This window comes from Panthera uncia, assembly GCF_023721935.1.
Source record: "Panthera uncia isolate 11264 chromosome A3 unlocalized genomic scaffold, Puncia_PCG_1.0 HiC_scaffold_12, whole genome shotgun sequence".
NCBI lineage: Eukaryota > Metazoa > Chordata > Mammalia > Carnivora > Felidae > Panthera > Panthera uncia.
The window spans coordinates 15,591,803-15,606,048 of NW_026057579.1; the positions used below are offsets into that span (position 1 = coordinate 15,591,803).

General features: G+C 48.0%; 1 protein-coding gene across 1 annotated transcript; it reads left to right on the forward strand.

Annotated features, from left to right (window-relative positions):
* Nucleotides 1–10,943: 10,943 nt before the first annotated feature.
* Nucleotides 10,944–12,434, forward strand: LOC125937565 (G2/mitotic-specific cyclin-B2-like). The gene has a single exon (XM_049652352.1). It carries the CDS (start codon nucleotides 11,078–11,080, stop codon nucleotides 12,269–12,271), a length of 1,194 nt encoding a protein of 397 aa, XP_049508309.1. The 5' UTR covers nucleotides 10,944–11,077; the 3' UTR covers nucleotides 12,272–12,434.
* The last annotated feature ends 1,812 nt before the right edge of the window (nucleotides 12,435–14,246 follow it).

Genomic DNA, 14,246 nt, shown 5'->3' on the forward strand with positions numbered 1-14,246 from the left:
CTGACTTATTTCACTTAGCGTGATACATTCTAGCTCCAACCACGTCATTGCAAATGGCAAGATTTCATTATTTTTGGTGACTAATATTCGTGTGTGTGTGTGTGTGTGTACCCCACATCTTCTTTATCCATTCATCAGTCAGTGGACATTTGGGCTCTTTCCATAATTTGGCTATTGTTGATAGTGCTGCTATAATCATCAGGGTTCATATATCCTTTCGAATCTGTATTTTTGTGTCCTTTGGGTAAATACCTAGTAATGCAATTGGTGGATCATAGGCAGATCTTTTTTTTTTTTTTTAATGTTCATTTATTTTAGAGAGAGGGCATGAGAGGGGTAGGGGCAGAGAGAGGGAGAGAGAGAGAATTCCATGCAGGGCCCTCACAACCTATGAGAGCATGACCTGAGCCAAAATCAAGGGTCAGATGCTTAACTGACTGAGCCATCCAGGTGACCCTCTATTTTTTTTTTAATGTTTATTTATTTTTTTGAGGGAGAAAGTGGGGCGGGGAGAGGGGAGAGGCAGAGAGAGGATCTAAAGAAGGCTCTGTGCTGACAGCAGAAAGCCCGATGCAGGGCTCAAACCCACAAACCTTGAGATCATGACCTGAGCAAAAGTCAGATGCTTAAATGACTGAGCCACTTAGGCGCATCAAAGATAGTTCTATTTTTCACTTTTTGAGGAACCTTCATCCTATTCTCCAGAGTGGCTGCATCAGTTTGCATTTCCACCCACAGTGCAAGAGGGTTCCCCTTTCTCCACATTCTTGCCAAAACCTGTTGTTCCTGTGTTGTTATTCTTAGCCATTCTGACCAGTGTGAGGTGGTATCTCATTGTGGTTTTGATTTCTATTTCCCTGGTGATGAGTGACGTTGAGCATCTTTTCATGTGTCTTTTAGCCATCTGGATGTCTTCTTTGGAAAAATGTCTATTCATGTAAAGTGGAATCCTTCTTAAGGTCCATCCAGAGTCTAGACCACCATGGGGTCTTCTGCGACCTTTGTTGCAACAGCCTCTATTCAAGCCCTTCTGCCCAGTGCCTCCCTCTTCCCAGTATTTCTTTCTTCATTGCCTCACAGGCACTGACCCTAATAGCATTCCCCAGTAAACGTTCTGTACATAAATCTCCTTCTCAGAGTCTGTTTCTCAGGGAACTTGCCTTAAGACCTGAGACTATTAATCATTTGCATGCTATGAATGAAGGAGATACAGAAATATACATTTTCCTTCCAGGACTCCTGAAAACTAGCATACTCCCCTAGTACCACACTGAGAGAAGAGGGTCTTCTCTGCAGAGAGGCCTGGGGTTGGGGGGATAGAGCGCTCTGAGAAATAGCAGGCTGGATGGGGTGGTAGAGTTGGGGCCTTTCAGTAGTCAGAGGGGGTAGTTCATGCACTGAGCAATTGGAAATGCCCTTACCCATGAGGGAGAAGGAGAGAAGGACCCAAGGAGGTAAGAGCAAGACTAAACCCATGGTTCTCAATCCAGGCTGCACTTTAGAATCATTCAAGGATCGTTTAAAATATATGACTGCCAGGAGCACCCTCACTCAACCCCAGGTGTCTGACTTGACTGATTTGGGGGAGAATAATTAAAAAAAAATCTTTCCAGGTGATGCTAACGAACAGTCAGGATTGAGAATCATTTGGCTAACAGCGGTGGGCAGGCAGGGCAGTCTAACAACTGCCCCTAAAATCTGCTCTACAAGTTTACTGTGACCAGAAGGCCCTGACTTACCACTGAAGATCCCTTCCAGGGCCCCTGGCATGCTCACAGGAGGCAGCCCTACCTCCTGACCCTGTGAAGGCCCAGTGACCCTCTGACAGCATTAGTGTCCTGGCAGGGTCCATGTGTGCATGTGAGGAGGGGGTGGCCTTTTCTAAGCAGTGGACCAGTGGCCACCAGGGTCACTACAGGGATTGATCCTCAGTGCAGTCTCCTGGGATGCCTGTTAGCTGCGGATTCTCGGGCCCCACCCTAAACCGAAACAGAAAACTCTACATTTTGTAACAACACTCTCCCCCAGTGAATCTTGTGTGTCTAAGTTTGAGAACCACCATTGAGAGCTCACTGCCCGAGAGAGCTTTCTCTCATGCATGAGTTCACTGGCGTGAAAATTTTGCCTCCTCTAAAGGAAAGGAACACTTTCCAGCACACACTAGAGTAGGAGTCAGTTCAGGGTCCCCGATGAGCAGATCAGCTTGCCAACAAGGATCCGAGGATGAGCAGGAGAATCCTCTTCAGCAGATTCTTTCTAGAATCTGCTAGAAACTTTTTTCCTTTCATCAGCTACGGTAAACATCGCTTGTGAGTTGTCCCCAATATTCTTTTTTTTTTTTTTTGCATTGTGCAGTTGAACTGACAGCTTTGCATAATAAAAGGTTAATATGATGAGCAAACAAGAAATGAATAAAGCTTGATTGTTCAGACTTAGGATTTGCAACGGAGCACTCTGTATTCATCTTTAGCTGAGCCCATTGTCCAACGATTGTCCTCTCAAGATACAAATATGGCTCTAGGATGGATAAAAATAGATATTAATAGGTTTGTAGGCAACCTCCCAGTAGCATCTTCTTATCAAGGAAGCACAACTATTTCTTTGACCTCCCTTGTTGGCTTTCTGTAATCATCACTGGCATATCTGAGCTTGGCTACAGTCTGATCTTTATGAGGCATCTCTGAATTCCTCATACACAGTAACACTTGGCAGTTTTAACTTCCTCATTTCATTACCTTGTGATGGTGCCAGGATCCATATTAATGAAATTATTTTGATTATCTTTCATAGATAGTGTGTCAGTGGACAGTTAACAGCCCTGTAAAGGATCTCACGAGGATCCTTGGCTACTTCAGGCCCCAGGGTTTCCCCTTTCTTTCTTCTCTAAGGTTCCTGCCTATTTTCCTTTTTCCTTCTGGGGATTCATTTATCTGCCCTGTTACAGTATTTTTGTCACATTCAAGACTGGCTTAGATGGAGACAAGTCTCTTCAGGACATCCTCTTCTATTGGTACCCCCCAAATGACCTTAGACATCCTTTTTAATTAGTTTTCTTGTTATTATGTTGGAGGACAGATGGAGAAGCCCAGAAATCCATAGGAGGAAGCTGCACTTGTTTAACCTGACTCTGCGGGATCATTTTCTTAGAGGGTCCCAAGGGTCTCTCCCATTGGGTGGGTCTGAGGTCCCCTTTTCAAGGCAACTGACTAAAAATTAAGTGGTCCCACTACAGCCCAATGTGAATTTGGTGATTCAGATCTGATGGATTCCTAGTCCCTGCAAGAACCTGCTTGTTGGTCCTTTATTCTGGGCATGCCCCCTGCTCCTCCCCAACATTTGCTCACCCCAGAGACTGGTCACCAACTTCCTTGGCAAGTGTGACATTTCCCCACCTGTGTACCAAATGCCCTTCCTCTGTCTTTAGGCCATTCTGCACTAACTTTGTGCACTTATTATTTTACTTGTCCCTACTCCACCCCATTTTCTTCCCTTCAGGAGAAAGGATAGGTTTTCCACAAGGCCCCGGCTTAGCTAAAGAATGAAAGTAGGCAATACAACTTACTCCAACCCTCCCTAACCCACCCCCATGTGTTGGCTCACCTAAGCCTTCTTGCCTCAAATTCCTGAGAACTTGTTTACTGGAGATGCAGTCAAAGAAGGAAGTAACAAAGGCAGTCCTATCTCCCGTCTCCTCACCCATGTATAGTCCCAGAACAGTCCTGGTCTGTGCATCCTCCTCAAGCTGCAACGACAGTGCCCACCTTGGACTTTCATGGACCTGGGTGCTCACCAAAGGAGCTCACCCTGAGGGATGCTGGAACACTGAAGGAGGCATAGCAATCACCCAATAACCCTGCCCTGATGTGCACACACGTCTCCCAGAGTGTTGTCTTCCTGCTCCTTCAGCACAATGGGACCTGGGCCTCTCCAGGCCCTCTCCAGGACAGCCACCACATCAGAAGGCAGGGAAGAGGTTCATTTTTTTTTTCAGCGCACCCATTACTAAGGTTTCCACATCAGTAGCAGAGCTCATTTCTCCTTGGCCAAATGCTTCTGTCTTTCTCAATTCAGCAACATGTGGCAACACCAGAAACAAATGTGTCATGCCAGTCTCTGTTGGTTTCTCCAGGCAATACTTAACCATGTGTTGACTGACTTGTTATTGAAACAGAGCTTTAAGAAACAAGTGAAAATGAGTTCCTTTTCCCTCGCTGGTCTCTGGATGTTCCCTTTGTCAGCATCAGGCTGTCCTTTTCTGATCTGGGCTATCATCTGGTCCTTCCTCTACATGCCTCTGGTTTCCACCTGAGAAGTACCCCCTCTCTTCCAAACTAGCTCTCCTAAACTTCCACCAGCAGAGAACTATGTCTGCTTTTACTAAATCATGGCCCCCATTTATTGAACAGTTACTGTGTACGAGACTTAGCATGAAGCAATTTACCTGTCTTTGCTTTTTTCATCCTCAATGATGTCTGCTGAGTTAGATTCTATTATCTAGGCCATTTTGGAGTTGAGGAAGCAGGCTTAGAGTTAAGTAGCTTCTCTAAAATTCCACAATCAGTAAGTGGTAGGGCAAGGACACTATGATTTGAAAACTTGTGGGCTTATAATGCTTCTCTTGAAGATAATGCTGGATTTTTCACCTATTTCTCTGAGCCTAAGAATATGACTGGGGCAGTTCGTAATCCATCCAGAACACAGTCCGTTGCACAGCAAACTCAAGCTAGGTGAGCCTCTGGCCACTTCATACTTTTTGGCACTAACACACATCAACTCACTTTGTTGACTTGATTTTTTTCTACCCACAGAGGAATGTAAAGATAATGAAATCTGTCAGATGATCTTTTAACTATGTGGCAAACACTCTGAATACCTGTTTGGCTTGCCAGTCCCCTGGCATATTTTTCAGGGGCATTTGATTTAATCCCCTAAATCAATGCTGTATTTGTTTTCTTATTTAAAAAAAAAACAGGATGGAACTTATCAAAATGAACAGGACTGCAGACAGTTTATCTTGGGGATATCCTGGAGAATTGTGATGGGTAAAGGTACAAAGGGGGCTTTGGGGTCCTGGTAATGCCCTTTCTCTTCACCTGGGTGCTAATAACATGGGTTTCATGTCATGAAACATTCATCAAGCTGTCCTCTGGGATTTGTACTCTCTCACCACTCTTATGCCTGCCTGGACCACCTCTACCACTCTCTTCTCTTGGTGAGGTCCTCTTCCATCTGTCCCTCCATAGGGGGCCTCCCGTGACTCCTCGGTGGAGATGAGGTTTACCTGATTTAGGTTCTCGTAGATGTGCACACCCCCCTACCCCTCTGATCACAAGTAAAATCCTCCAATTCATTTTGTGGCTACTGGTTTCATCTGTCTCTCTCACTAGACTCTAAGCAGCCAGGGCTTGCCATGTGCACTGGGTTTGCTGCTGTGTCTCCTGGACCTTGCATGGTGCCTGGAATGATGGTGGGGAGGGAAGTAGCCAGAGACCTAGAATAGAGAGGTGGAGGGAAGAGAGAGAGAAGGGGAAGCAGCAGCAGAGGAGGGAGCCAGGAAGAACTGTGTGTCCCAGGAGCTGGTATCTTGAGGTGTCTCTAGACATTGGCCAGAGGGAGCACTCCGAAGTGTCTGCGTGAATGAATGAGGATTCTCCAGAGAAACAAGTCATTCCAAGGGAGAGTAGACTTTCCATGGGCAAGACTAGTTCAAGGACTATGTAGCCTGGGTTCACAAAGCATGGAAGGAGACCCTGAGCCCAGTTTGTCTCAGATTTTCTCCTGGCTCAGAGGAGGTTGCAAAAAAAGAGCAATTTCTCTGCCAGTTCTGTAGGACACTGAGAGCGGGAGGTGTCAGCCACAGGGGTATGGGCAGCAGCCTCAGGGATGGTCAGGACACCATGACACTGGCAGAGGAAGGGCAGGTGACTACAGCCCTGGGCTGATGGCTGCATTTCTTTCATCCAGTGGGCACTGGAGGCATAGCCCCGGTGGCCCAGGCGTGAGCAGCTACAGCAGGGTCTGTACACTCGGCAGTGATGGTGGAGGCATGGTTGGGCCTTGTGACACAGTGACCATCTCACGTCCTATAGGCCATCCTGACTCCGTGCAAGAGGAGTTGGGTCCTACTTGGGGACCAAAGAACTGCATCTCAGAGCTGATGCCAACTGCCTTTCGTGGGAAGGATTTGAGGGGCATGACACACTTCCTTCTGCCCTGGAGGAAGACCAGCTAGAAAATTACAACTCAGGGTCACCCAGTTTAAATCCCCTGGATTTCTCTGAAACACACAAATCCCTGAGGGTTGGCTTCTAAAGAGCACATGTGAATGAGGAGAGAGAACACCAAAGAGCCAACAAAGCCCCGAAAGAAAACGGTCCCTTGGATTTGATACAAGTGTTTTCCAGAGCCCCACTCGCCCGTTCTTACAGCACAGCTATCACCCAGAGCTCTTGTCTCCTGGTACCGAGAACTCTCCTTTGGGAAACAGTTCCCCTTGTAACTCAATACTCCCAAAGAATGCCTCTGGGGCAACAGTGCCTGCTCTGAGGGGGTGGGGGACAACTATTTGTTGAAATGGGAGAAGACGAAATCATCATCAGTAAGCAGGAAAACTCCCAGTTATTTTTCTTTAGGCTCTGTCTCAAGATATGCTTATGTGAGAAGGGCCTTCTAAAGCATTTTCACACCTTATTTTTGGAAACTATGGCTTTCAAATGTTTTTGATTGCATACCCTATTAGTAAAATCGTGTTGCTCACACACACACAGATTGAGGTCTATTTATTCATTAATTATATTCATAAAATAGTGTGTTTATTACAGACTGTATTTATAGTGAAAGTTCTAGCAGAGTGTGTTCCCTGGGGTGCAGGTGTCCCTGTAAATAAATACGAGGGAAGTGAAGCAAGGGTCATAACCCTCACTTCACAGATTAGTCAACCAAGCCTCAGAAGGGAAAGGACTTGCCCAAGTCAGATAGCTAAGAATTGTGGAGTTTCCAGTCACCGGAGGGACCCCTCCACATCTACCTGGCTACTTCCCAGGGGCCATGAACTCAGCCACACTTCCCAGTGCTCTAATCTTCCTTCCGGGTTCTAAATCCCTCTGTTGCCTGCCATGACAGTTTGGGGATGCATCCAGTCACATTGGTTCCTGGTGATTTCCACATTTTTTCTTGCTTTCCCTACTTTACCATTCTCACCTACAACACAGGGTGAGCTGGGCTCTCGGGGTTCTGGAGTCAGGAAGCACCTTGACCCTTTCTCCCCAATCCATTAAGCAGTGATGATACAGAGACCTTGCCCACACCCAAGGGTTATTGTGTGCTGAGACCTATCTGGGGAAAGAAGATGGTCTCGCCAACAGAAAGCCCAGGTGATGTGATTTACTCTGAGTGGGCCCTCTGGATGTACAACACCTGGCAACCGCACATCCTGTGTGAGAATGAGGTGCAAGGAGGGCTGCTTCCTGGAGCTTCTTCTCAGCACTTCCTCTGTGCTTCAAGGGGTTTTCTGTAGAAACACCCATTTGATTCCTGTAGCGAAACAAGGAAACTGAAATATCTGGAAACAATGAGAGAAACACAATCCAGCAGCCAAGAAATTGTACCTTCAGCTGGGGGCTCCAGGAAGTGAGCCAGGGTTGGGAGGAGACAGTCAGCTTGGGCCAAGAAGTGTCTGGAAGACTTTGCAGTTAAACTCACTGTCCTCCCTCCAGGAGGCCCTGAGGCTTGGTCCAGGAGGCATTGTTTAACTAAGGTGGGGCACTACCTGGTGAGGCATATAAGGAAGAGCCTGAGGGAAGAACCCGGAACTCTGGGACTCTGCCACAGGGCTGACTCACCTGCCACCCTCTTCTGCCACTCTCCATCCCACAAAGCTGCTGCTGCTGAGCCAGTCCTGACCTGGAATACTGCTGACATCAGATGCGCTCATCTAGGAAACAGGTAGGTAGGGTGTGATTGGTGACCTCCCGGGGCTTTGGACCAAGGTGGTGGTCCAAACCTGAGTGAGCATATGAATTTCCCCAGAGAGCGTCTTAATTTTCAGATGCTGAGCCTCCCACTAGAGCAAATGGTCCAAGGTTAAGCTTTAAGGAAAACTAGGGCAAGGGATGAGTTGACTCCCTAAGAGAAGATCATCTCAGCTTTGCATATTTCCTACAATGACAGGATCTTTGCTTTTGTGCACAAGGGCAATGTTGACTTTAAGGGATACTCTGATGGGAGGAATCCCATCACCTTTTCCACCCATGTTCAACTTCTGACACATAGCACATGTTTAATATTTGCAGAAGGAAGGAATGGGGCCCAGACCTTGCCTTTTGTTTTCAAATGCTCTAGCTTAATAATTACAAGAACAAAGTTGAAAAATCTGGGTTAACCACAAGACTGATCACTTCAGAGATTCAGGTGGTTCCTTCTACCCCAACAGCTGCTTCACAGTCCCTGCCTGTGCCTCTGTGGCTGCTAAGGTTGGGTCATCTTTGAGATGTGATTCTCTTCTTAGGGAGACTGAGTTCTAGCTGTTATTCTTGAACCCAAGCTAACCAGAGTAAACGCAGACATTCTCCCTCTGGAGTTCTAGTTGGGTTATAACCTGCCAACTGCCCTGTTTGTCCTGGGAAAGAAACAGAACTTGGCTGACCCCCAGGTGGCATTATCTGGATAGTCATTGAGCACATTCTCTCGCATTGCCCCACCTGTATCCAGCTGGACCTAAACTGTGTTTTTGTGCGTGACACCTGTGGGAGGACTCAATACTTAGCACATTGGGTGATGGGAACATAATCTACAAATATAATCTGTTTGTGTCTCTGATCCCTCCTTCCCAGGAGAGTCCTGATTCAGATTTGCATATAAAAGGCTCTGACTGGGGACAAAACAGGGAAACTGGTTAAGCTGAGTAAGCCTGCACTTTCCAAACCCAGAGCCTGGTTGGAAGCACTGCTTGGGGCCCAGGCCACCCTGGGTTGAGTCTTGCTTCTGTCTTCATCCCCGAATTCTCAGGGGTACTTCACTACCATGCACTGCTGTTTGCTTTGCAGGAACCATTTGGAATAAAAAATTCTGTAATATCACGGGAGGCCACATCTGCTGGCCAGTCTGCAAAGCTAGTTCTCCCAATAAACAACCAGGAAAGCTTGGCCAAACCCTATTTCCTTATTTTAATAACTAAGATAGTTAACAAGGTGATCCCTAAGGGGCCTGGCAGGCCCTCCTGAACTGTGATGCTCCCCGCCGAAAGGCAGCTGAAGATCCTCTCCTCCTGCTCAGAGACCATCTATTTAGCTAATAAACAAATGGCGGTCTTTAAGAGCCAGTGGAGGGGTGAGGAAGTGAAGGCTGATCCCACTGCCTCCCCCCTGCTGGGTATGGCAGATGCAAAAAGTGTCTTGTCCTGAGGTAGTGACCCAAGATGGGCTCCCTTGGAGTCCCTGGACTCTGGGGTTAACATCCTTACGCTGCCAAAACAGCCACAAGGGACCTTTAAAACTGAGACTGGCCAGGACCTTTGGTTAATTTTATGCTGAAATGATGGTCCCTCGGGCAGTACTCTGCCTCTGATCACTGGCTGGATCAGCTCTGCTGTGCCCGCCTCCCATACCTGTAGATCAGGCCTGACCAGGACCTCACGCAGCTCAGAGAAGGAGCCAGACTCCATCACGGCCTGTGGACCACAGCCCCTAGGGTTGTGTCTCCATCGGAAGTGACCACACATCGGCCTCTAGGAGATGCGGCCAGTGACCCACATCTGGATCAGTGCTGGAGGTAGGAGGGGTCCTAGGAATGTTTGCTCGGTTCTCCTCGCCAAACATCAAGTCTTGTCCCCCAGTCCAGTCCTCACCCAGAAGTGACTGCCAGCGGCTGAGCTATGTCATTATGCCCCATCTCCAAGATCCCCAGCCTCCTTTCAGGTACTAAAGTTGCCTGGGGGAGAAATTCAGAGGCATTCAGGGTGGGCTGGCTTCTAGGACGCTGGACTGCCAGCCACAGCCCACCACTGCCCACCGAGGGCGCATTCCTTTAATTCCCAGCCTGTTCTGATCCAGCGCCCTGTCTCCCTCTGACACTGTCCGCAAACCCTCCTTTCTTCCTGTGACCATGTCACTTTCTCCAGATGAGCACAGGCCTCCCCATGGCTCTCTTGGGGCCTTGCCTGTTCTGGCACACGGCCGCCAGGCTGCCTAGGCAGGGGGAGGGAGGCTGAGGCTTCCTGAGGCAGTATCTGCTACCCGCCCACCCCCCACCTCCACCCTGCTCAGGCATCGACCGCCCAACCCAAGCTGAGGCTCTGCAGGCACAGTCCCTCTCCCACCTGCCTTTCCCCTCCCTTCAGGGCCTCGAAGGCCTGCCTCGACCCTCTGCTCCTCTTCCTCCTTGTCTCCCCTTCCTACCCCAACCCCCCTCTAATGCTCTGGCCACCTTCTTGCAATTTTTAAGGGCAGGGTGAGAAAGAATAAAGGAAGGTGTATGGGAACTCCCTGCGACCTGCTTTTCTCAGCTTCACTCACCTTTGCACACACATTTATACACATGCAAGTTCTAAGTTCATTTTCTTTTGTGGTGCTCTTTGACATACTTAATTCAGGAGCTCTTTTTGAAAAACTTTTTTTTAATGTTTATTTACTGAGAGAGAGAGAGAAAGAGAATCCCAAACAGGCTCTGGGCTGTCAGTGCTGAGTCCCGCATCAGGCTCGATTTCATGAACAGTGAGATCATGACCTGAGCCAAAATCGGGTTGGGTGCTTAACGACTAAACCACTCAGGTGCCCTTCAAAAGACTTTTCCTCTCCCACTGGTCCATGCCCTGGCCCCAACCCCACAAGTGTGACTCCATCCACCTGGGCGGAACCCTGGTTTCAGAAAAGTCTCAGAGCAAGCAGCTTGGGACACACCATTGTCATACGTCCTGGAGCTGATTGGAAAAGGGAGTCTCGATAACAAGGAGACATTGCGAAGATCCTAAGCAGTGCGGGCTGGAGTGCAGAGCTAACGGCGCCGCGGAAGCTTCTGTCCACCATCTCCGGTCCTCGTCCCTTCCTGGGTCGGGCTGGCACTCTTGCCTGTCCCTTCCCCCATGGCGCTGCTCCGACGCCCGACGGTGTCCACTGATTTGGAGAATGTAGACACGGGAGTTAATTCTAAAGCTAAGAGTCATGTGACAATGAGGCGGGCAGTTTTAGAAGAAATTGGAAATAGAGTTACGACCAGACCTCCACACATAGCTAAGAAAACTCAGAACACCAAAATACCTGTTCAACCCGCCAAAACAAATGTCAACAAACAACTGAAACCTACTGCTTCCGTGAAACCAGTACAGATGGAAATGTTGGCTCCAAAGGGTCCTGCTCCCCCAGAGGAGGATATCTCCATGAAGGAAGAGAACCTCTGCCAAGCTTTCTCTGATGCCTTGCTCTGCAAAATCGAGGATATTGATAATGAGGACTGGGAGAACCCTCAGCTCTGCAGCGACTATGTTAAGGATATCTACCAGTATCTAAGGCAGCTTGAGGTTCTGCAATCCATAAATCCACGCTTCTTAGATGGAAGGGAGATAAACAGACGCATGCGCGCCATCCTGGTGGACTGGCTGGTGCAAGTCCACTCCAAGTTTAGGCTGCTGCAGGAGACCCTGTACATGTGCGTCGCCATCATGGATCGATTTTTACAGGTTCAACCGGTTTCCCGTAAGAAGCTTCAACTGGTTGGAATTACGGCTCTGCTCTTGGCTTCCAAATATGAAGAGATGTTTTCTCCAAATATCGAAGACTTTGTTTACATCACAGACAATGCTTATACAAGCTCCCAAATCCGAGAAATGGAAACATTGATTTTGAAAGAACTGAAATTTGAGTTGGGTCGACCTTTGCCACTGCACTTCTTAAGGCGGGCCTCAAAAGCTGGGGAGGTCGATGTGGAACAGCATACTTTAGCCAAATACCTGATGGAGCTGACTCTCATTGACTATGACATGGTGCATTATCACCCTTCGAAGGTGGCAGCGGCTGCATCCTGCCTGTCCCAGAAAGTTATAGGCCAAGGAAAATGGAACTTAAAACAGCAGTATTACACTGGATACACAGAGAATGAAGTATTGGAAGTCATGCAGCACATGGCCAAAAATGTCGTGAAAGTTAACGAAAACTTAACGAAATTCATCGCCATCAAGAATAAGTATGCAAGCAGCAAACTCCTGAAGATCAGCACGATTCCTCAGCTGAACTCAAAAGCCATCCAAGAGCTTGCATCCCCTCTGATGGGACGGTCCTAGGCTGCCGTGGCCCTCAGGGAAGAGTGCTTCATTTGGGTGCTTTGACTTGCTGATTTGGAACTCTTCACTTTGTACATAGTCCTCTGGTCTATTTCATGAAACCTTTTCTTAGACCTATTTTCTAAATGTATATTGAGGAAAAATAAAGCTATTAATTTAAAAAAAAAAAAAAAAAAGGAAAAGGGAGTCTCTCCCTTAGGGTGCTTGGCTGCTGGTGCTACTGACCCTATCTCCCCACCCCTGCCACCCCCCCCCCCACCACAGTGGGGAGCGGCCACTGGTGGAGCCAGCAGTAGGCTCCCAGTCCAGAGCTCTGGCCCATCGCTCCTGTGGCCTCCTCCATGGGCCTGAGATGCCCAGGAATGCCAGACGTGCACTGGGACGCCTGAGGTCCAGCTGCTGGCATCCCTGTGCGGTGGCCAGAGGCAGTGCCCCGGAACTTGCTCTATGGGCCTGTTGTTGCAGGAGGGGACTTCAGAGCACTCCCTTGGGAGTGTCCACTACTGCATCTGTTTTATTTGCATCTGAGGGGGAAAAAACGGTCAGGATGCGTGGGCTCCATTTCAGGAACCCGGGATGCTGGGCTGGCATGAGAAGGACTTTAAGTAGTAGGTTCTGTCCTTCCTTGCACTCCCCTTCTCCCTTAGGATCTCCACCCCCACCCACCTGCTGTCTCTGTCTTTCTATATCCCTGCCCCCCTCTCCTCTCACTTTGTCTCCTTCCCATCCATTTCCTTCTCTTTGTCCTCCTCTGCTTCAAGATAGGCCAAGAGGAAATCATTTAAGAATACATTGATTATCTAAATGTAGAACCAATTTCCAAAGAACCTTAAAAAAAAAGAGAAAAGTCCCTAACCCCAGTGTGCGCAGTCCTTGGCACACCCTTTCTGGTTCACGCCTCTGGGAGGTAAGCCCTGTGGGGGTTGGGCTCCCTGGGTAGGGGGATGGGTCAGAAATAGCTCCTCATGGTTTCTGAGAGCCAGCAAGGAAACAGGGACTTCAGTCCTACAACCATCAGCACATGAATTCTGCCGGTAACTGTGGTCAGCTTGGAAGAGGAGCCTGAACATTAGATGAGAACACAGCAGGCTGACGTCTGGATTTCAGGCTTGTGAGATTCTGAGCACAGAACCCACACACATAATTCCAGGCTTCTGAACCTACAGGATTGTGAGATAACAAATGCGTGTGATTTCAAACCACTGTGTTTGTAATCTGCTGAAGAACGAATTCAGATGCTTTAAAAAAAAAAACTGGGGGGGTGGGGCCTGGGTGGCTCAGTCAGTTAAGCAGCCGACTTCAGCTCAGGTCATGATATCATGGTCTGTGAGTTCGAGCCCCGCGTCGGGCTTTGTGCTGACAGCTCAGAGCCTGGAGCCTGTTTCAGATTCTGTGTCTCCCTCTCTCCGACCCTCCCCTGTTCATGCTCTGTCTCTCCCTGTCTCAAAAATAAATAAAATGTTAAAAAAAAAGAGAAGAAATTGCACCTCTTAAAGACCCAGATTATAATTTGATACATGACAGTCCCCAGTGTCCTAAAACCCCCTAATTTGCTTAAGAAGGAGCTGGAATTAGCTAAGTAGAAAGTATCTTCTCTTTATGGGTGGAAAAAAAAATCCACACCCAGAAATCCCAAGATCATACCAAATATGACACCGTGTTTCTGGGGCACATATAGAACCCAGAAGGAATGCTCTGCCTTGTCCTCAGAATATATGGCCAGTCCGCTAGGGAATTTTCTAGGCTTGTTTTGTGATTAAATGACACGTATCAGAGAACTTGGGGGATGGGAAGGAGTATCTTTTTATGCAAAGGCAAGTTTCTTTTTTTATGTTCACACATGACAAACCCAATTTAACAGAAAGGGATAATATATTCAGTGGGTTCCGATTTCATTGTCTGCCCACCAATATCATTTAGGGAACCCACGTTTTCTGTTCCAGAAACACAAAACATAACAGTTGAAAAGCACCTA

Excerpts from the sequence above, each read along its gene's own strand:
- LOC125937565 (XM_049652352.1), top strand. The coding sequence starts at position 11,078 with ATGGCGCTGCTCCGACGCCCGACGGTGTCCACTGATTTGGAGAATGTA.